Consider the following 22965-nt stretch of genomic DNA (forward strand, 5'->3'; position numbering starts at 1 on the left):
GTTCAACTTGCCTGGAGCTCTCGTGTCACAGTGATTCAGGGCCCAACAACCCTTGGCAGCCAAAAGGTGCAGCCATGGAGGGTCCACGTGACCCCTGACTCCTCCCTCCACCCCATGCGGCCATGGGCTCCATGACCACCCCCCATAACAGTCCACCCCTAGGAGACACCCAGGGCTTTGCTTAAATGTACACACCATAACATGATGCGCTAGCAGCTCAGAGTTTCAAGCCACAGAGACCAGGGGAGGCGGGTGAGGGTTTCTGCGAGGACTCCACCAAACGGGGAGGAACAGCGCTCATTTCCGAAAGCCTCTCCTTGCGCGATGGGCGGTCTGCGCTCTGGGTCCCCAGTTAGACCATCACAGTGAAAGCAGGCTGTAACCAGCTTCCCTGTGCAGCTCTGTGTTCCCATTAATTACATTTTCTGGTTACCCAGGGATTCAATTTTGTTCAGTCTCCGGATCTACAAAAGCAGGAAAAATAATGGGCCAATATCTTTTAGATTAGAAGCACGGCTAACGAGGTTTCCATGTCATCATGCCAGCATCCTTTGATGAATGGGGACATGACGTGAGCACAGAATCAGGAGGGCATGGGGAGAAGGACTGCTGGACCAGGGACAGGTCCGTCTCCTCCACCTCCTGGGCTGAGCTCGGGAAAGCCGTGCGCAACCCAAGCCCCCGGGCCCCACACCGTTACCCTGTTAGATGGGCAGACCCACGTTCCGATGCCCCAGTGGGCGTGCGGATGAAGAAAGCTGACGTCCTCGTGCTGTGTGACACATCACACACTCCTCGTAGCAGGGGCTGGCTGTTGCTGCTTTTATGAACACGGTCATCCTGATGCCGACACTGTCACCATTATGCTTTGGACCTCAGTTTCTTCCAGTATAAAAAGAGCAAAACCACCCACCTCTCCTCACGACTGTGAATGACAAGGGACGCAGTGCCTGGGAAGTGTGACGCAAGCTCCAGGACACCGGCAGGTGTTACTATGACCATCATCACCACAGGGGGAGAAGGATGAATACAACTCAGGGTACTTTCTCAAAGGGTCTACAGGCCGGGACATCAAAAGATGTCTTCCCAGAACAGAAACCCCCAGATCGACCTAACGGGGTGCCATTTGCTTTTTCCTCTCTTCCAAAAGGGAGAAGGCAAAGAACATTCTGGAAAACCTTGTTCTAGATAATTTGGACCGGCTCCTGCTCTCACAGGCTCCCCTGAACACGTCACCCAGTGGGTCCTTGGGCGAGGAAACCGTAGATGGATGAGGCCAGGTAGTGAGACCTCCATCTGGTCGCTTCGTGGCCGCACAGGTGCTGGCGCAGAGGGGTGGCAGTGTCCCGGGTGGCAGTGTCCCGGGTGCCAGCAGCAGAGTGGACATCTCACTTCAGCAACAGCAAGATGCAGCTCTCAGAGAAAGGCAGCAGGCTCGCTGGGCCAGGCCATCACCAGGGATGCTCCAAGCTCACAGCCCGTGCCCGGGCCACGGAGGCCCCACGTGACTGCGGGCTCCTGGCTGGCATCTCACTAATAGGATAAATGTCAGCTCTGGTGGTTTTCCACAGACCACAGGGCTCAGCTCGGAGGTCCAGGAAGAGGGAAGGGCAAAAGTCACCGAGAGTCAGATTCCTCCCAGGGGCGATTGCTTTAATCCACTCCCAAAACGGCTCATAATCCCTCTTTAGTGCGGAGCTTATGAAAGTGCAGCGTCTCCCCCGAGCCTCTTCCCCGGGGAGGTGTTAGGAGTAAAGACGAAGCAGCTGCTCCGTGCCCCGCGCTCCAGCACCGGGCACACAGGCAAAGCGGAGGCCTGGCTGCTCTGTGACGGGGGCAGGGGGGGAGGGGGTCGGCCCTGTCGCTGGGCAGCCAGGCGCTGGGCTGTGCTTTCCACACAGTCACCATCCTCCCAGCCCCATCCGTCCCAAGAGGAAGCTCGGAGGGACCATGGGAACGGTCCAGGATCACACAAGAACTGCAGCTGTCCCCAGCCCAGTCAGCTGTGGATAAGACTCGTTTTCGAGAAGTGTTGTCATCTAGGCACACACCCCAAAGAATCAAAAACAGGAACCGAAACAGACACTTCTCCACCCACGTTCACAGCAGAACGATTTACAATGAGCGGAAGGTAAAACAACGCAAACCTCCATCAATGGATGAAAGGAAAACAAAACGTGGTCCATCCATACAATGGGATACTATTCAGCTGTGAAAAGGAGTGGAGCCTTGACTGTTGCTGCCACGTGGACGAACCTCAAAAACATGATGCTGAGTGAAAGAAGCCAGGCACCCAAGGTCACATATTATGTGACCCCATTTATGTGCACTATCCAGAATCCACAGAGACTGAAAGCAGACTGGGAGTTGCCAGGGCATGAGGAAGGGGGAAGGGAGTGACGGCTAATGGGTACCAACTTTCCCTTTGGAAGATGAAAATAGTTTGGAACTAGTTAGTGGTGATGGTTGCACAACACTGTGTATGTACTTAATGCCACTGAAATGTACACTTTAAAAGGGTTAATGCTGTTATGTGAATTTCGCCTTCAGTTGAAAAAGGAACGCTGGCTGAGTCTGGATCCCCTGTTGGCTGAGTCTAAGTCACTCCTATTGGCTGAGGCTGATCCCTCCTATTGGCTGAGTCATTCTCTCTTGTTGGCTGAGTCTAAGTTGCTCCTGTTGGCTGAGTCTGAGTCCCTCCCGTTAGCTGAGTCTGAGTCCCTCCTGTTGGCTGAGTCTGAGTCCCTCCCGTTGGCTGGGTCTGAGTCCCTCCCGTTGGCTGAGTCTGAGTCCCTCCTGTTGGCTGAGTCTGAGTCCCTCCCGTTAGCTGAGTCTGAGTCCCTCCCGTTAGCTGAGTCTGAGTCCCTCCTGTTGGCTGAGTCTGAGTCCCTCCCATTGGCTGAGTCTGAGTCCCTACTGTTGGCTGAGTCTGGGTCTCTCCTGTGAAATCCAAATATTCCCTGTGGCCACTGACATTAACTCAACCTGTTTGTGACTCAGTAGGACTCTGGAATTCTTACACAAGAGGAGTCTTAGAATGACAAGAGAGGCGGAAGGAGATTATGGAGGGGGCTGGTGTGAGGTCCACCCTCCCCATCATCCCGTGGAGCTGCTGTGGACATCAGCCCTGGATGCCACCCCCATCTCCTAGGTGGGGGCTCCTGGCTCCAGGACAACCATCACATGCAGAAGAAGGGAAGGATGTAGCCATGCTGTCCCTGGTGACCCCTCCCAGGACTGGGGCCGGAGAGCTGGCTGCCCGAGAGTCTGGGCAACTTTCTTTGCTGGCTTGGCATGACCTTAGAAACACTGCTTAACCCTTGCTCTGCCTCAGTTTACCCATGTGTGAAATAAGGCTAATGATGTTTCCTGACCTTGAAGAGACGTTGAGAGATTTTGTTAAGTAAGGTTTTTACTGCTTGATAGCTGATGGGTGAAAAGGGCAAAGACTTACTAACTGGTGATTTTCAAGTCCACTGCTGCCCTGCACCCACTCCCCCACACAACACACACACACACCCCTCCACATACACACCCCTGCACAACTCCTACACCTACACACCCCCAACACACAGACCCAGACACACACAGACACACACACTCCCAACACACAGACCTAGACACACACACACACACACGTACCTCCACATACACACCCCTGCACAACTCCTACACCCACACACCCCTCCAACACACAGACGTGCACACACACACACACCCCCAACACACAGACCTAGACACATACACACAGACACACCCAACACACACACAGACACACACCCAACACACAGACCCAGACACACACCCCAACACACAGACCTAGATACACATACATACATGCCTCCACAGACACACACACATCTCCACATACACACCCCTGTACACTCCTACACCCACACACCCCTCCAACACACAGACTCAGACACACACACAGACACACACACCCCCAACACACAGACCTAGACACACACTCACATGCCTCCAAAGACATACACACAGACACTCACACATACACACAGACACAACACCTACCTGCACATACCACCACGTGCACACACCCAGACACACACTCACATGCACCTCCATATACACCTCCATACACACACAGACACACACCCAACAAATACAGACACCCACACACAGACATACACACCAGCTCTCTCCCTACGCGGCTTTAAGGGGGCGCCTTCAGCTCTTCTGCACACAGCTTTGGACCCACACGTGGACAAAGGAAGCAGGGCATCATCTGAGGAGGAACCAAATTCCCCAAAGTCTCCCTTCCCACCTTGAAATTTCCACCCGGACTCGGAGCTGCTGGTTGGCCATCTGGCTCCGCCCACTCCTGGCTCCTCCTGGGGGGGAAGTGCGTCCTCAGAAAGTCACTGCCCTCACGTGCTCCAGGCCCCGCCTGTGAGGCGCGTGCACTGTGAGCTCTAGATAAACAGCAGCCGCCCTGCTCTGTCTGCCTGCATGCACCTTCCTTCCCCTCCTCCCAGATGGGGGCCAAGTGCCACCTCCTCCAGGAAGTCTTCCCAACCACTCCAGGTAGAGCCACCTGCTTCTTCCCCTGGGCTTCTGCAGTTCCCTTTGCATCTCTGCTCCTGCTCTGATGAAAAGTTCCTGAAGGGCTAGAGAGGGTCCCCCATCTCCATGCCCAACTCAGCACAGCACCAGGGGCAGGCCATCTGTGCCTGCTGAATGAAGGTGTTGGGAGAAACCCTTCCTCGGGCCTGTTAGGCCCAGAACCAGCCTCAGCTGCAGTCCTGGGGCAGCACATCTTCAGGTGGCCACCCCGTGGCTGGTGCAGCAAAACCACAGCCCTGACCCCCCCACCCTCACTGTGGGGCCCTGGGGACAAGAACCTAAGAAACAGACTCCAGCCACGTGAACTTGGGGCCGAGGTTTCCAGGAGTACCAGGCTTCTGTGAAGAGGATCCAATTAGCCTGAAAATGCTGACGGCAGGAGGAACCCGGGGCCAGGAGGGCTCCGAGGGACCTGGGGGCAGCGCCGGGCAGGAAATTAGCCCAGTGCTGGCCTTTCAGCAAGGGCCCACCAGCGCCCCCCGAAACCCACACTGCGTGACGCCACAGCACCCGGGCCGGCGCCTAATGGGGCCATTCCGTCAACGTTTTCTGGGATTTTGAAATGCAGTGTCATAAAAATAAACATGCTTACTCTTGTCTTGCATAATTGGCTCCCTGAAGAATCCTCGCATCCTGAAAGCCACCGTGTCCCTCGGCAGGAAGCACAGGTTTTTTCTGCATCTGGGTACAGTCCTGAATTTTCTCTTTACAAAACAGAGGGGGGTGGGAGGAGGGAGGAAACTGGACCCCTGGGTGCATCCTTTCCCCTCCATCACAACGTCCTCCCTGCTAAGGGTGAGAACACGGTCTCCAGGCAGTCCAGAGGCTGAAGCTCTGTCACAGGCTGGCCTCGTGGTTTCTGGAGGTTCACTGCCATGTGCGAGACATCACCCTGCCTGGTCAGTGATTCTTACCTAGAAAGGTTGGTTTTGTGAAATAGTGGCTGCGTGCCCAACACGCCCATTGGCCGTCCCGGGGGTAACTCCTCCACTCTGGCCTAAGATGGCTTTTTGCAACAGTTCAGAAAATTGGAACCACAGGAGAATATTTGCTTTTGATCACGGGTACAGTCAAGCTGGGAGGGTGGTTATGAGACTCGTTGAAGGTGAACTGTGTTATTTAGGTGCTCGTACGGGAGCATGTGGGAGCTAAGCAGTGCTTCACCCGAAGGTGGGCTTAAGGGAAGAGAAGCAGGGGTGGCCTCGCCCCGCCCCGTCTCCAAAATCCCATCTCCCTCCCCAGGCCATCCTTGACCTGCATGAGGATGATGGGCTCGACCCACCCGGGCAGGAGGGCAGACAGCACTGCAAAACCAAAAGCTCCATCCTGTGTGTGTGGACCCTGCACTGCCTCCCTCATCTGAAATGATGCCCTTTGTCGTAAGACATTCCATGAGGGTGGCCTTCCCTAAAACTGCCCCACTGGGAGGACGCCCATGATCCCAGAGAACCCCGAGGGCCACGCCAGCCATGCACAGTGGGAGAAGGCTTTGCGGTGGGAGGGAGGGCGGGGGCAGTCTTTGCAGGACCACCTGCCAGCCCCTCCCCTCCCCCACCAGGCCACCCTCCCTCCAGCCACAGGAGCCACACCCAGGCCAGCTAGGAGCCCTTCCTCTAATGAGTCACCATGTTCCCCCCTCGTGGCATCTTTGAACAGAAACCTTTGTTCTCGTCATTATCTCGCCAAGATGCAGCACCCTGGCGAGACACCGTTGACACTCAATAAATGTGTATCAGATGAAAAATGAACAAATAAACAATGGCTTATGTGCAGTCAGCTCTTCTCTCCAGAGCAAAGGGAAGGAGCAAATCCAAACCCAGAGGTGGAATCTGGGATATCTGGCCTGTGCACTGTCACCGAACAAAAAAAACCAGGAGGCTTCTCTGACCTCCCCACTCCCTGGAGCATTTATGTCTATGGCTGTAAAGTACATGGAGCAGGGAGAGAAACAGAAACAATGTTCATGGCAGCATCATTTTTATGAGCCACAAAGTAGCAACAGACCAAATGCCCATTAACAGACGAATGGATAAACCAACTGTGGTATGTCCAAAAAAAGGAATGCTACTCAGAAGTGAAAAAGAATGAAGAACAACATAGGCAAGCATCAAGAACATCATGCTAAGTGAAGAAACCCAGGCAAAGAAGTCTAATTCTATTTATCGGAAATGCCCAGAACAGGCAAATCTATGGAGACAAAAGTCGAATTAGGGGATGCTTGAGGCTGGGGGTAGGAATGGAGTTAACTGTAAACAGCACAAGGGAAATGCTCTAAGATAACTACAGTGATCATTGCACACACAGTAAGTTTACTAGAAATTGAATTATATGCTTAAAATGGGTGCGTGTTATGGTACATAAATTATACCTCAACAGATACATACACACGCACATGGTGGGCAATCCTTCTTACCCAGACTCTGAGTTATGTTAAGCCTAACTCTCTCAATGTGGCCATTCATTAGTTCCCACTTGAATTTCACCAGAGCTGTCAGGAGAGGCTTCCTTGGAATTGGTGGCATATTTATTTTTAATTATTAAATAGATTGAGTAACTGTATCTGTGTCACAAATACGTGTTCATCCCTTTATGACATTTTATGAATTCTTTGATGCAAAACAACCTCTCAATGAGATGACAAATTTTACCTAAAACTGTGGGTGCTGGAAGGACTTGTGACTTCAGAGTCAGGTCTAGATCCACAACGTGCTGACCTGACATCGCAGCAGTTGGGTCCTTCTCAGCTTTATGTTCAATTTTGTGTTGTTTAAATTTGGTTTTGTTTCTCCCAGAAGGTCAATGTGTAACTTCATCAAGGGAATGAGAAGTAGATTTTACAAAAGATGTAGACGGCACAGTGAACAGGGTAAAGAACATGACTGAACCCTGGAGGCCATGAAATCTGGGATCAAATCTCAGCTCCCCCACTAGCCAGCTGTGTGACCTTGGACAAACCACTTAACCTCTCTGAGCTTCAGTTTCCCTGTTTGTAAAATGAGAGTAACAAAACCTGCCTTGCAGGGTCATCATGGGGATTCTGAGGGCAGACTGAGATGGTGTAGACTGGCTGGGTCACTTAATGCAAACCCTGGGTTACTGAAAGGTCTGGAGCTAGTGTGTTCCAGCGCCTTCTAGCTGGACATAAAAGGATGAAAAACACAAGTAATGCATCTAGTTCATGGGATATCTGAAGCTCACAGCCAAATTTGGCATAGAGTTTCCCATTACATCACCCAACTTCATTCAACAAGCATTTATAGAGTGTATATGTGTGGGTGTCTACGCGCACGCGCGCACACACACTCTCTCTCTCTCCCTCTCTCTCTCTCCAGTTCTTTTATCATAAAGACCAAGTGAAGTGAAAACAGCAAAGACACAAATGAACATTCTGCCTTCACAAACTTGAGGCTCTTGTCTCACTGCTCTAGAAACAAGAGACCAACTGTTCTTGTGTTTTCCTCGGAGCATGGTCTTGAAGCCACCCTACGTGCAGGGCAGGAAAGTGGGGCTGTCCCCAAAAAGGCCGTGCTATTTTCAGAGCTGACCTGATTTATGGAAGGATCTGGACGGCTCTTCTTATCCAATAATTATGCGCCGGGTCATTCATTACTGTCACCGGTAATGGATCTCATAACATTAGCAACACTGCACCTTCACTTGCTGCTGTATTCGCATTCTAAAAAGTGTGGCAGAATCACAACATAGCAAATTTCATTAATTTTTTACCCATTTGCCCATTTCCACATCACCCAGGACTGCCATTAAATCCAAATACATGGTGAATAAAGAGGTTTTACACACACACACACACACTCACACACACACTCACACTCACACACCCCAATTAGGTGATAACCTTTGACAGAAAAGTAGAGAATACTACTTTTCTTTTAGTGCAACTTTTTAATTTGAGTTAGTTGTAGATCCACAAGTGCTGAAAAAGATGCAATACAGAGAAATCCTGTGCACCCCTACCCAGCTCCCCAAGTGGAAGCATCTTACAAAACCACAGTATAATGGTGTAAGAGGATACTGGCAGGGATGCACTCAAGACAGAAAGCACCCCAGCACCCCGAGGGCCCCTGGGGTTGCCCTATTATAGCCACGTCCTCTTCCCTTCCACACCCCAGCTTCTCCCTAACTCCTGACAACCAGTACTGTGTTCTCTGTTTCTATCATGCTGCCACTTCAAGAATGCCATGGAATCATCATATCGTGTGTGACCCTTGAAGTTGGCTTTTTACGCTCAGCAAAATTCTCTGGAGGTTCCTGCAGGATGTTGGGTGCACCAGTCATCCCCTCATTTTTATTCCGTGGTGTGTACGTGCCACGGTGTGTTTAGCCACTCACTCGCTGAAGGGCACGTGGGTTGTTTCCAGTTTGAGACTTTATTTAGAAACAAAGCTGCTCTGAACATTCACATATAGGTTTTTGTGCGAACAAAATTCTTCATTTCTCTGGCATACATGCCCCAGAGTGAAATGCTCAACAGTATGGCAGCTGCAGGTTTAATTTCATAAGAAACTGCCAAAGTGCTTTCCGGAGCGGCTGTAACATTTCACCTTCCCACCAGCAGTACAGGAGGGCTCCAGTTTCTCCATATTCATGGCAGCATTTGGTGTGTATATTTCTTTTTTTAGCCATGTTAGTAGATAGATAATGGTTTTAATTGCATTTCTCTAATGGCTAAAGATGCTGAACATCTTTCCTTGTGCATTTTACCATCTAAATATTCTGTTTGGTGAATTGCCCTGCCATGACTTTTACCTGTTTCTAATTGGACTGTTCCATTTTTTCTTACTGAGCATTTTGAGAGGTCTCCGTGTATCGTCAATACTCGTCCTTTGTCAGATACACAGTGTGCAGATATTCTCTCCCACTCTGCAGCCTGCCTTTTCTTCTTAAAAGAGTCTTCCACAGAATGAATTCTAAAATTTTGATGAGGTCTGATTTATCCATTTTTCCTTTTACGTATTGTGGTTTTGGTGTTAAATCTGAGAACTCTTTGCCTAGCCCCACAACTTGAAGGCTTTCTCCTTTTTTCCCTACAGGTTTTATAGTTTTATTACATTTTATATTTAATTCTGTGACCCGTTTTGGAGTGATTTTGTATAAGGTGTATAAGGTGAGGATTTGGGGGGAGGGAGGGGGTGGCTATGAATGTTCTTTTGTTCCAGTACCATTTATTGAAAGGCTATCTTTCATCCACTGAATTTGCACCTTTGTTGAAAAATCACCTGTGCATATTTGCAGGCGTCTACCCCTGGGTTGGTTCTCTGTTCTGTTTCATTGATCTATGTATCTACCCCTCCATTGATACTACATAGCCTTCATAACAGTGGCTCTGTAATAAGTCTTGTAATCAGACAGATGACTCCTCTCATTGGATTCTTCTTTTTCAAAACTCTTTTAAAAGTTATTCTAGTTCCTTTACACTTACACATGAATTTTAGAATTATCTATATGTACAAATATTTTGCTGGGATTTTGATAAGTATTGTGTTAAACCTCCATACCAATCTGAGGGGACCCAATATCCATACTATGTTGAGTCTTCCATCCATGAACATGGTATGTCTTTCCATTCATTTAGACTTTCTTCCATTTCTTCCAACAGCATTGGGTGGTTCTCAGCATACAAATTGTCCACATAAGTTTCGTTAGATTTACACTGAAATACTTCATTTTTAGAGCAACTCTAAATGGTACTGCATGTTTAATTTGTGTCCACGTGTTCACTGCTAATTGATAGAAATACAGTTAATTTGTGTACATTTATCTCGTATCCTGCAGCCTTGCTGAATTCTCTTATTAGTTTTAGGAGTTGCTTTACAGATGATATGAAATTTTCTATGTAGATAATCATATCATCTGCAAATGGGGACAGTTTCATTTCCTCCTTACTGTGTACCTTTTGTTTCCTTTTCTTCCTGTATCACACTGGTGAGAACTTCCACTACCATGTTGAATAACAGTGGTGAGAGTGGACATCCTTGACTTGTTCCTCATCTCAGGGGAAAAGTGTCCAGTGTCTCAACATTAATTATGAAGTCAGTGGTAGATTTTTTTACAGATGTTTTTTATCAAGTCAAAGAAATGCTCCTGTATGCCTATTTTCTGAGAGTTCTTATCATAGGTAGCTGTTGAATTTATCAAAAATGCATATGATCATATGATTTTTCTTCTTTAGCCTTTTCTTACGATAGAGTGCATTGATTGATTTCCAAATATTGAACCATCCTTGCATTATTCGTGGAATAAACCCCACGTTGTCATGGTTTATACTTCTTTTTACACATCGCTAAATGTACATATTTGTTAATATTTCGTTAAGGATTCTCTTGGCCTATTTTCACAAGCCATATTGGCCTATAGGACTGAGCATGTTAGTTTTTTAACAGCACTTTCCTGCTGCCAGACCTTCCCCGCTGAGATCTTCCCTTTCTCAAATCTAAATATTTCTTTTTCAGGGCCAAGGATTCCAAGAAATAGCATGAAAACTCCTTGCAGGGCCCTGGTACACTGTGGCCCATCAATCAGCACTGAGCACTTGAGATTCCATTCTTGGAAACGCTGGTGATTAGTTGCCTTCCTCATCCTTCTTTTGCTAGAATCTTCACAACAGCTGACAGAGCCTGTATGTCAGTTTGAAGAAGCTGCACCATTGCATCTGGTTAGAATAAGGCACCTGACGTACAATTCACTTGCCTCAAAGTTCCGTAAGTTTGAATTTAGGAATCTTACCATGAACCTGTGCCCTGCTTAACTAAGTCAGTGCATGCAAAATAATAATAAAAAAAAATTAGATGAGATCAAAACAGGAGCTATCTCAGAGTTTGAAGAATTTACAATTTAACTTAGAAAGAGCTCCCAAATTGGGGAATTGTCCCACAATACAAATTCCTTTCTTTTAATATTTAAGGAAGGGTGGTCACAAATGATCACCAGGGCAGCTCAACAAAGTGCACTCTTTTCACAGATCACACCCCACTGCCTGGAATCTGTGCCTGGCATTGAGTCCTTGCACTTAGTGGGTGCTCCATCAGTGTTCCATGAAGGCACAGGGTGGGCTTGTCAATGCAAGGGCATCCCCTCCAAATCCCCTCAGGAGCCCCCTCATGCCTGTGCAGCACCAGCAAGCAGCCCACCAGCCCACCTGGAATCAGCTGCCTGTCCGCACCTGTGTTAGAAGCCCGGTTCTTGATGTGGCATGCTCCACACTTCCTTATCCAGACCCTCAATCCTATGAACTCAGCAGATTCCCTCCTGCAGGGGGAGTTCTGTTTAAAAAACGGGTCTCTTCACCCAGAGTTGGAGCTCCTGATCATAAATGCTTGGATGCCCACTGGCCCCTAAACTCCCCAACACACACCATGCACACCCACATACACACACTCACACCCACACCCCAGAAACCCATACATGTTCCCCAACAGACACCACTCCCCTCACACACACCACACACACACACCCCTACTTCTAGAACAAGGTTCTCAAAGGTCTTCATTGAAACCGGACCTTGACGATTCCCCGTCATTCCTCCTCCTGTGGACCCGATGTGTCACAGGCTCTCAGCATTGGCGACAGGAGCTGGGGGGCCGGGGGGAGGCTGGGGGCCCCGGCCTCAGGTCAGGCCCAGTGAATGCACCCTGTCAGAGCTGCGAGGGGCCACCCTGATGTCTGTTATCCCAGGGTGTGTTCACTCAGGGCGCTGGCTCTGGGGCACATTGGTGGAGACTCTGGAAATGACCCTCCAGGAGGGCAGCTCTCCTTCCCAGCAGGTGATACGGCTTCTTGTCCAGCAAGCTCTTTGACTCGCTGGTCTTGTCTCTCCATCCACTGAACCCCCTGGCCCCTGACAGCTCTGTTACAAATGAGCAGTCCCTCCTCAGGTCACCAAGAGCGTTTCATCACAGCGTGGGCTGGGAAGTGCCCTGGTAGGGCTGGACAACCTGCCCTGCCTGCACAGTCCAGCTCCCTCTCCAGACCATGGGCCCCCCACCCCCGACGCCAGCGGCCACTGCCCCCGTCCCAGCTCAGCGGCCTGCCTCCGGCCCTGGCGCTGGCCCAGCACAGAGCTGGCACTCCGCACGTGTCCACTGTAGAGAGAGGGCTGCTGGCCAGGCTGGCCCTCGTCGGAGCGTTTACCAATGCAGCAATGGTGCCAATGTCGCACACAGCCTGGGGAAGCGGCGGTCTCTGAACACTTTTCTGACGGCTGAATTTCCGTAGGAAAGCATCCAATGTGGCTGCCCCTAACCCCACGTGCCCACTGAGCCCCCCAAGTGTAGCAGGTCCACGGGGAGATGGTCTGGGACGACAAGCTCCTGATTTCCACGACTTAGAGCAGCGTGCGAATGGAAAATGAGCGCTCATTCACAGTTTTATATTGATCACACACTGAAATAATAGTTTGCATGTGGTAGAAAAATTAAATTTACCATTCAAGTTGATTTCACCTTTTTTTTTTCTTTTAATGTGGCTACTGGAAATTTTCAAAATACAAACGTGGCCCATGTTCTGTTTTTACTTGACAATGCTGGTCTCCACTCCTAGTAAGAGTCATTTTGCCCGCTCACATATTCTCCCTCCGTTACTGGAGTGAGGAGCGTTTGAGGGCAGGCACCCACTCATTTCCAGGTCTGCGGGGCATCTGGTCAAAGCTGAGTACCCTCAGGCGCTCAGGGACTAAGGAATGGATTAAAGGTGTGAACGAAATGAGTGAAACAGAGGTCTGCACGCAGACATGGACAGCAGGCAGGTTGCATGGACCTCAGTCCCCACGCTGTACACGACATCCCCAGGACTTCTCTGTTCCATAGCTGGACTTTGTACCTCTGACCCCTTCCCCCATCTCACCCATCCCACCTCCACCTCTGGCCACCGCAGGTCTGTCCTCTGCCTCACATGTCTGGAAATAGCTGAGAGCGATCTTCAAAGTTCTTATCACAAGAAGCAAGCAAGCCTGTGACTACGTGTGGTGACGGATGTCAACTGCATCGACGGTGCTGCTCGTTTCATTCGCACACAAGGATGGCCTCATCACGTCGCACAAGTGAAACGAATAAAAAGTTGTCTGAAAGCGACACCTCCACTTAAAAAAGAGCACGCGGACTTTATCAAACGCAGTGCAAACTCCACAGCTCTCACGGGAGACAGGAGCAGACGCGTCTAAGGTGGGTACGTGTCACAGACTGTGCCCGGTCTCCTCTACCTGCCCACCCACGGACTCACAGACTGACCAGAACCTTCTCCGTCAGTCCCTCATAGGTACAGCAACTGTCCCAGTCCCCCAAGAAAGCCGAGGGGAAGGGGAGCCCTCAGCCCACTGGAAGGCAGGTTGTTTCGCCTCTTGCCCGAGTCTGCACCCTAACGTCTCCCAGTCCTCCCTCGGTGGCATCTTCGCTCCCCCACTACACCGCCAGACCCGTGCACCTGCCCTCGTGCTCTCTTCCCGTCTACACCCACCTTTCCTCTTAAGTTAAAGATCGGATGCCCTCTCTCCTGCTGAACTGATAACTGAAAGCGCTCAGTGGGGCAGTTTTTCCCGGACACGTCTGCATGCCCCTCGTGACTAAGTGTCAAGCCAAAAGAATGACTCTCTAACGGTGGAATTGCGAGCACCACCAAGTGGGGCTGAAGAAGTGTGATATCTATCTGGCGCAGGACAGGGTCAAGGCCTAAGGCTGGCCCTGGATGGGCACTGCCTTCCTGGGTCTCGGTGTGGACTCGGGGATGAGTTACCACAAGGGCGAGACTTGTAAAGCAAGGGCACTGGGCCAGGCAGACAAGCTCACTCACTCACAGCCAGCTCCTGAGCATCTTCTATGGGGCAGCGCTCTTCTCAAGGGGTGACGAAGGATGAGACAGTCTCTGCCCTCACGAGCCCCCGGTCCAGTGCCCAGAGCTTCCCCCCAGCACTAACCAGGAAGCCTGGACACAGACGCCCCAGCGTCCCTGGCGGACACGCCCCCGAGTCTCCACCGCCAGCCGCAAGGTCCTGGCACCACTGTGGGTGCGCCCTTCCCACAAGCCCCTGAGGTCACACCGGGCCCGAACAGCAACTCCGTGGGGAGGGTGGGCTGAGGTCTAGGCGGCCACCCACTAGGGGCTGGAAGTGACAGGAGGGCAGAGAGGCCATGGGCTCTGCACGCCGGCCCTCCCTCCTTGGCTGGCCACCCAAGAGAAAGTGCCACAAATGGCAGAAGTCCCAGCGAGTGGACAAACGGAGCACGTGAACGGGGCGGGAGGGGGAGGCGGGCAGGGAAGCACAGATGGACTCAGCACGGCAGCCGCCCACCTTGTCTTGGGTGGGAGGGGAGAGAGAGAGACAGCCTCTCCAGAGTGCACGCATGGGATGGAGACGCACATACAGCCCCAGGCCCACCCCCCAGCCCACCGTGGCCTGGCAGCCGGACCTTGTTCTTTGCCAACACACCACACCTGGATGGTGCCCAGGTCAGGGGGCTGGGGCCGGCATGCGCAGGATGGATGGCACTGCACCCACCGTCCTCCACTCCAGGTTCCCATTGAGTCGTGCTGGAGTTATTTATCAACTCTGAAGACCCTCTGAATGGTGGGCTTCTGGCCTCTCGCCATCCCCAGGGCCTTTTCCAAGGAGTAGCAACACTCACTGCCCTGCCACTTCCCTGCACCTATCTGGGCATCCCAATTAACTCGGCGGGTCCGTGGGGGCTGCCCCATGCTTCCTTCCTCTGCCCACTGGCAGCAGTAGGGGCTGAGTCTTACACACTCTCCTGGAAGGGGCTTTGGACCTGGCCCTGAGAAGCTCCCTACCATTCCTGGTTCACTGATGCGTACAGAGTGCTGCCCACAATGGGGAGCCAGAGCAGTCACACCTCCTCCAGGCAGCCAGATCCAATCCAGGACCCAATGTGGATGGACACCGGGGGAGCCAGGGCCCCCACCTGAGGGCTCCCGGAGCTCTAACATGAGCACTGCAGCCTCCGACTTTCTATTAACTGAGAGTTAATCCGAGTTATATAACCACCACTCCCCACTGGGCGGCCTCCTGACTCACGGACTCCTTTGAATTCCTGGAAGGGGGTCCTAGAGAGGGAGAGAGAGTCAGTGGGCCGTGGGGTCTGCCTGCTCCAGCTCCAGCCAGCCTTGCTCCCGCCTCCCCCTCATGTCTGATTGGCATCGGCCAGGAGAAACCCTCTCGAGCCAGACTTCAAACACAAAAATCTAGATCAGGGATATATTTGGCTTTCCAAGCTAATCTCTACATCAATTTGGTCTCTACTGAGTTGTAGCCCTTTGAAGAAAACTTGGCAACTACGTATGGGAAGCAGATGACTCTTACGTAACCCCAGACAGAAGACCCTGGGCTCTGGGAGGCTTGGCAGTAGTCGGCCAGGGTCGGGGCGGAGTTTGGTGTCCACCCTGTCTGTCAGGACCCAGGGTGCGGCTGCCCCCACCTGCTCCCGGCACCCTGTGGGTCTCCCACAAAAAGCCCCGGGGAAGGAAGGACTTAGGGAGGACCTCCAGCTCACATCTGCCAAACGCCTGGATGGCGCCCAGGCTGGTGGGCTGGGGACAAGGAGGGCGCCATGTGAGCGACCCCAGGGAGGAGGATGCAGGATCCGGTGGGGAAGCAGCTGCTGGCTCTCCAGGGACCGGGAGACAGACGTCTCAGGGAGGCGTGGAGCTGTCTCAGCCTGGGAGCCGCCTTGCCCTGCTCCCCACTTATCGCTCTTTCCGATGCACAGAGAAAAGGAAGCAGGTGATTAAAATAAATCAACAGAAGGTACAGATGGGGAGGAGCTGGCTACCCTCTCCTCTGCTTCGACAGTGGGTCCCCCGGGGGGAGGGCGGGCGTGAGGGGAGGGGGAGGCACCCGTGTGGTAGAAAAGCTGTGAGCTGCCCCTTAAAGTGGTGATTTATTCCAGTAATACTGGTGCTGGTGAGCCTCACGGCCACCGACACCCGATGGACTCCAGTCGCAATCAATTTGGTGGCAGCAGCTGGAAATGGGTGCGAGCCACAGCTGACCAGGAAGACAGTGTCTGCAGACAGAGACTCTGACTCCGACAGCCTCTGAAGCCTGGCTGCTCGTCCCCAGCTGCTGGAGGACTTTACAGGCCGGGATGGGGACAGGCGATCCCCCGGGACCGTGCAGTGCAGCCCAAATGTGGTACAGTGTGTCTAGTGGGCCTGGGGACTGAGAAGCATCCCAGGAAAGAAGAGAATGCCATTATGATGTCACAGACCCACCCCCGCCGCACACACAGCCAGGGCCTCGGGAACAGAAGGGGCAGCAGAACCTTAGGCAGAGGGACCACAAAAGACATGCCCGGGAGAAGTGCGGTGTTGGCCGCGGCACCTTCGAGTGGCACCTGGCAGGTGCCTTGCAGGCTCCGAGCCCCTGTCGAAGCAGCGACGTGGAAGGCTGTGGCCACAGGGGCCGCTCACAACCAGGCAGCCCAGCTCCAGAGTCCCCGCCGCTCGCTGAGTGAGCGTCCCCTCCACGCGGCTCCGGGAGCTGTTTCCTGTGAGCTCCGACGCAGCTGGCCGCGCTCCGGGGCCACCTTCACGAGGGGCCTTCATCTGTGCAGATAGAAGGTACCTCTGGAGTTCTGCTACAACTACCACCGAAAAGGCACAAAAACAGCTCCGAAAGCCTCACGCTGCTCTTCCTCCTAAGAAACGGCTTCACACACACAGCTCCCTTCCAACGCAGAAGCAAAAATCCAAGCCCAGACTTTGTCTTGGAAGCCAGAGCTGGGAGCCCTCACTCAGGCCGTGCCCAGAGCCACCTTCGTCACCTGGGCTCCAGGCTCCACGTTTGCCTGATCTAACCAGGCCTGAAGCCGGCAAGCCCTCACCGGGGAACCAGGGAGGGGCTTGGGAGCAAAGACGATGAGCTGTCTCGAAGGAAAAAGCACCTCCCCAGGGCTCAGGCCAGCACCCCCTGGCTTTCCGTCGCCGCCACCCTGTGCCTGGTGAGACACAAAAGCAAAGAGCCTCCAAGCACAGCCCCTTCTCCTGGCCAGGGGACAGTTCTCAGACATGACAGAGCTCGCTCCTGTCATCCTCCCAGAGAGGTGACAGCTTGTCCTCAGAGGCACATTTACCGAAAATCTCTTGTGCTAACACTGAAGGGAAAAAAACAAAAGGTCAAACTTCAAAATCACCCACAGAACTATTTCCTGAAGCAAAATCTAGAGTAGATCTCACTCGGGGATGCCTTAGAGGAACTGTTTTAGTGAATTTTGAACCAGCAGAGAGGTTTCTTTTCTTGATATTTACTCTCCTCTCTTTATCCAAATCTTTCCATCTAGCAAGTTAGTAAAAAAAAAAAAAAAAAAAAGATGTCGGTTCAAATAACTTGTCGGCAGTCAATCAGAAATGGAGTGCCAGACAGCAGCTCAGGAGGTGTCTGGGAGCCCAAGGTGCACCCTCCGCGGAGCGGGGACCCCTCTGATCTTTCCAGAGGCCCTGGGGTCTGGCAGACACCGGGGAGGCAGAAGGCAGGGCACCTGGAAGGGGTCACCCGGGCAGAGCTGCTCTCGCTCCATTTAGTCTGCGTCCCAGAATGGCTGAGCCTAAACCTGAACCAGTCCAAGCACAGGACATCGATTCAGGCCGAGCCAATACCCAACGCAATTCTCCTCAGGATTAACCTTTTAAAGCCCACACTGGGGAACAAGACCCTGTCACCGAAAGAAGGCATGCCGCTTTCCAGAAAAATGCCAATAATAACATTTGGCAATTTTCACTAGATGTCTTCACCCTGGGAGTGGAGAATTGTCTCATAAATCAAGGGTGGCTTGAAAACGCTTGGCGGGCTCCGTCCTCGCCCAATTTCTCAAAATCAGGACGCGCACTTGATTCTCCCTTCAGCTCGCTCTCGTCCCTCCCCCCAGCTCTTATCGGGTGGCGGTGGGGGCGGCTCAGGCAGCCGGCTCCAGCAACGACCGGCCCCTTTCTCCCCAACGCGGGAGCGCAGTGCATCCCAGTGGACGAACTCGAGAACCGCACGCCGGCTTCCCCTGCCTCCGCCTATGTCCTCCCAGCTCTCGGATGCAACCCGGGACCCAAACGCACCAGCTCCGCCGAGACCCCCGCCCGGCAGGAGGGCGACGGCTCGGAGGCAGCCTGCGCCGCCAAGGGGGGCAACTGCGCCCTGCTGGGTCCGAGGCTTCTCGAGGCAGGGGATGAAACCCGAGCTCCACGACAGGCGGGCAAAGTTTGTCGAAAAGGGTCTTCCTGGTTACCACTACCAGGGGCCCCGAGCGCGAACCCCCGGTTCCTGCCGGCCCTGGAGTCTGGGACACAGACAAGTCCCGGGCGCTCCCGAGGGTGTTTGTGTGAGGCAAGGAGGGGGTGCCCGCCTGTGCTCCCCCAGAACCCCAACGTCTCCCGCCCCAGCTGCCCGCCAGCTGTGCGCGCCCGTCGGGCCCGGAGGTCACCGGCAAACAGCTGGACCGGCAGCTGGGAGCCCGGGAGGCCCCTGCTCAGCCCCGGGGCCCCGAGGATGGGGAAAGACGAACAGAGTGGCTATTAGGCTTTGGTTTCCTCCAACTCCGCCTGCCAAGCTCTCGCCGGGAGCCCGGAGCCTTGGCTTTCCCCGGCAGCCCCGGCCCCCGCCCTGGGTCCACGGCCCACCGCGCCCAGCGGCCCGCGCCTCGCCCGGGCCCCAGGGAGGAGGCGCGCCGGGGCGGCCGGCCAGGACACTGCGCTGCTGGCGCCGGGAACCGCGGGCGCGTCCGGCTGGCCCCGGTACTCGGGAAGCTGGGGCGGGCACCCCTGCCCGGACCCGGGCGCGCGGAGCCTGGGAGAGCCAGCCGCTCCCTGCGGGGCCGCGGGGCCCCGAGCTCCTGACTGGCGCCCCGACCGGGCTGCCGGGGCACCGGCCGGCCGCTCGCGGGGAGCAGGGAGGGGGTCCCTTTATTTGCAACACCGAGGAAAGCGCCGCTCCAGCCTAGCGCGGCACCCACGCACCCGCGCACCCACACGCACCCCGACGCGGGCCGGGTCGCTCACCTGAGTCCTAAAAGCTGTTGAATCCACATGGTCACGTTTCGGGGAGCGGAGCCTCAGATCTCGCTCGCCCCGGCCATCTGCGCGGCGTCCGCGCCCGCTCGCTTCAGTCCCGCGGCGCCGGTCTCTGGCTCTCCGTCTGCCGCCGCCCGCTGCCCGCCGCCCGCCGGCCGCGGGGCGCAGAGCGAGTCAGAGCGCGGCCGCGCGGGGCTCCATGCCGGCCGGCGCGCCGCCGCCGTTGGGGCGCATGGCTCAGGCGGGGCGGCCCGCGGGGGCGCACATCCTTCGGCCGGGGCGTGGGGCTCGCGGCCCCCTCCGGGGGCGACCCAGCGAAGACGGCGGCAAGGCGGGGGCGCCCGCTGCCGGCCCGGGAGGGGCGCGCTCCGGCGCCGCGACCGCGCAGCGAGGGTCGGAGGAGCGCCGGCTTCGCCCTCCGGGGCGGCGAGGAGGGAGGCGGGCGGGCGGCGCCGCCGCGCACTGTGCGTGTCTCGCGGCGAGACTCTCGCTCCAGCCCTCGCCTGCGCCGAGGGGGCGGCGCGGTCCGGGGGTGCGGGAGGCGGCGACGCTGGCGGACGCGGGTCCTCTCCGCGGGACGCCGGGCCGGGGTGCTCTGCCTGGGACTCCTCTGCCGGTCGGCGCCTCTCAAGTTGGCCGGGGGCTCCGTCTGAGCGCTCGCTCTGCAGACGGCCGCGGCGCCAGAGGCCGGCAGGAGGCGGGCACCGGAGGCGCGCGGGGCGAGGGCGCCGTGGAGCGCGGGGTGTGGGGACGCGCGGCGGCGGCGCCGCGCCGAGGAGGCGCGCGGGGATCCCGGGGCCCCGCCGCCCGCGCCCACCGCGCCCGCCGCAGAGCCGCCCGCGCCGCTCAGCCGCCTCCCTCCGCGCGTCTGTCTCTCAGCGCGCTCGCCCCCGCCTCCCCGAGCGGGTCCCAACTCCGCCCGCCCGGCCCGGCTCACGTCACCCGCTTCCCCGCCCCTCGAACTGGAGCCCGAGCCCCCGGCCCGGCCCCGGCTGCCGTTCGCCGCCCCGCCTCATGGTGGCCCGCTTCGCCGCGCGAATCTGTGCGCGGCCCCGGAGCCGCGGCAGGCGGGGCCCCGGTCGCCCCTTCCCCAAGCCTAGCCTCGTCCCGGTCCCCACCTTGGGAAAGGCTCGAGAGAAGCCGCGGGCTCGGATTGGACCGCCGGGCGCTGCCGGATGGTGTTGCCACGGTAACCGGATGGCATGCGAAGCAGTTCGAGGTTCTGACCCGGTTACTGGTGCGCCCAGTGGACCCGGAGAGCCGGTTTTGCGGGGGGCGCTCGTGAGGAAGCATTCGGGGGCCGTCTGGGTCGGGGGCTCCAAGAAAGTTTTCTCCAGGCGGAGCTGCGCGAAAGCGGCCGCCGGAGTCTGGGAGGCGGGGAAGAGTTCGCTCTCCCCCTGCGGCCTGGGCCCCTGTCTCGGGCCCTGGTGGAGGAAGTCCCTGCGTTCCTGGTCAGAGCTTCGGCACCTCTGCCCCAGCCCAGCCGGGTCGGTTCTGAATCCTGACGCTCGAGCAGTCCCCAGGCCGAGCCTCCGGCAGCCCCAGCTGCTGCTGGGCTAGGCCCTGGAGGAGGAGGACTCCAGAGGGGTCGCTGGGGAGTTTCGGGACCCCAGCTTCCCACTCGCCGCACGCGCATCCTGGCCCCTTCCCCATCCCCTTTGCATACCTGGGTGGGTTGTATTTGCAAGGCCTTGACTAGAGGAGGAAGGCCCCTGTCCCTGAGAGAAGGGACGTCCAGTGAAACCCCCCTATTGAAGGCTAGAGCTGCTGACTCCGGAGAAGCCCTGCTTTCAACTCTCCATGCCTGCGAGGGAGGTGCCAAACCAAAGGCCCTAGAAATCATGCCAGTGCAGCTCTTGTGTGGCACGTGTGGATGCGGGGGTCCAGGGAGGGGAAGAGGGAGATGATCTATGCAGGTGCCCCCCCAGCTAAGCTCTGTAACACGGCCCCCCGGCCCAGGTGAGAGACCGCCACTTAGCAGAAAAGGCCTCCCTGAGGGGCAGCCATTTGCGGGGTGGAGTGGGGACGGCTGGGACTGTGGACTCCCAGGCATGCTCTTCATCCCTGAGCCTCCAGGTCCTTGAAAGCCACAGGGGTCTACTCTGCCCAGGCCAGAGGATGGGGTGGGGGAGGGTGGCCTGCTTCCCCAAGAAGATCCCGGAGGAGACAGGGCAGGGGCAGAGAGGTGTGGTGGCCAGAACCCAAGTCTTGACTCGGGCAGACCAGCTGTTTGCTCACTGTGAGGTCCTGGGTACACGATCTAACCTCTCCCATCCTCAGTTTTCACACCTGTGAAATGGATTCCATGTTCCCTTCCACACAGAGATTTTTATGGGGGTTAAATGAGATCGGATTCACTGTTACTGTCTAAAGACGGCACAGGCTGAGTCAGCACTTTGCTTACGTGACCACTCGTGGCTGGTGTTCTCCCGGGAGCCCTCTCCCAGAGGTCTGGGGCAGATCCCAGAGGGAGGTCCGGGAACAGCAGGCTGAACCCCCCACCCCCTCACCAGGGGAGTAGCGATGCCCTCACTGCTGCCACCTAGCGGGAACACGTGGGGGTGCTGCACCAGAGAGGTGCTTCCAGAACATCCCTGGAGGAGCTGCTGGGTCAGGAGCCGCTCTGCTCCGGGGACCCCCTTCTGCAGCCCTGTGCAAGCCTTGTGCGGGACCTCGTGTGAGGACGCTTCTGAGTGAGTGCAGTAAAACGCACAGGATTATTAGGAAACCAGGCATATTGAAACGTATGATCGAAATATTAAATTCTTGACACAGTAAAGTAGAGGGGCAGAGAAATATGTTCTTTTAGTTACATGAAGTAATAAATTGGCAGATCCAGAACGCCCCGCAGTTTGGGTATGGAGATGCGCAGCAGAGCCCCTGGGACCTGTCCACAGCGGCAGCGCGGCCACGGGATTGGGCGGCCGTCTCAGTGTGACAGTCAGAGGTACGTCACACCGCCTGCCTACCTTTCTCCGGGAAGAAATGCTGGGTTTCGGATGTAACTTTTTCACCATCCAAGTGTAAAGACCCCTTGAATTCTACCCACATGTCTTGGGGGATCAGACCTCAGGTATGAACCTCGGGGCCAAGAACTGAAGTGTCTTCTGGAAACAGCAGTCAGGATAAGCAGGGGCAGTCAGGAGGGGAAGCTACACGGCGGACGGGCGCCGAGTGAGTGCCGCCCCCTTAAATCCCCGGGGGTGGGAGGAGAGGGGACGGTCGCCCCCCAGCCCCACCCAGGCTGGAAAGTGAGACTTGGGGGGGGGGGGCACTGACGACACCACTCCAGCTCCCCCAAAGAGGGCAAATCCTATTATTTTGTTTGTTTGTTTGGATTTTTCCCTCTTGTTGAAACAT

At 55.4% G+C, this 22965-nt stretch overlaps 1 protein-coding gene across 2 annotated transcripts in view; it reads right to left on the reverse strand.

Annotated features, from left to right (window-relative positions):
- The window catches only part of AJAP1 (adherens junctions associated protein 1), a 111438-nt gene extending 91665 nt beyond the window's left edge, over positions 1 to 19773 (reverse strand). For both annotated transcript variants that reach the window (XM_064494135.1, XM_064494136.1), the window contains exon 1: positions 19594 to 19773. In XM_064494135.1, coding sequence (XP_064350205.1) covers positions 19594 to 19622 — 29 coding nt within the window. In that variant the 5' untranslated portion in view covers positions 19623 to 19773. The remainder of the gene's footprint in view (positions 1 to 19593) is intronic.
- Between the last annotated feature and the right edge of the window lie 3192 nt (positions 19774 to 22965).

Source organism: Camelus dromedarius, chromosome 14 (genome assembly GCF_036321535.1).
Source record: "Camelus dromedarius isolate mCamDro1 chromosome 14, mCamDro1.pat, whole genome shotgun sequence".
Taxonomy (NCBI): domain Eukaryota; kingdom Metazoa; phylum Chordata; class Mammalia; order Artiodactyla; family Camelidae; genus Camelus; species Camelus dromedarius.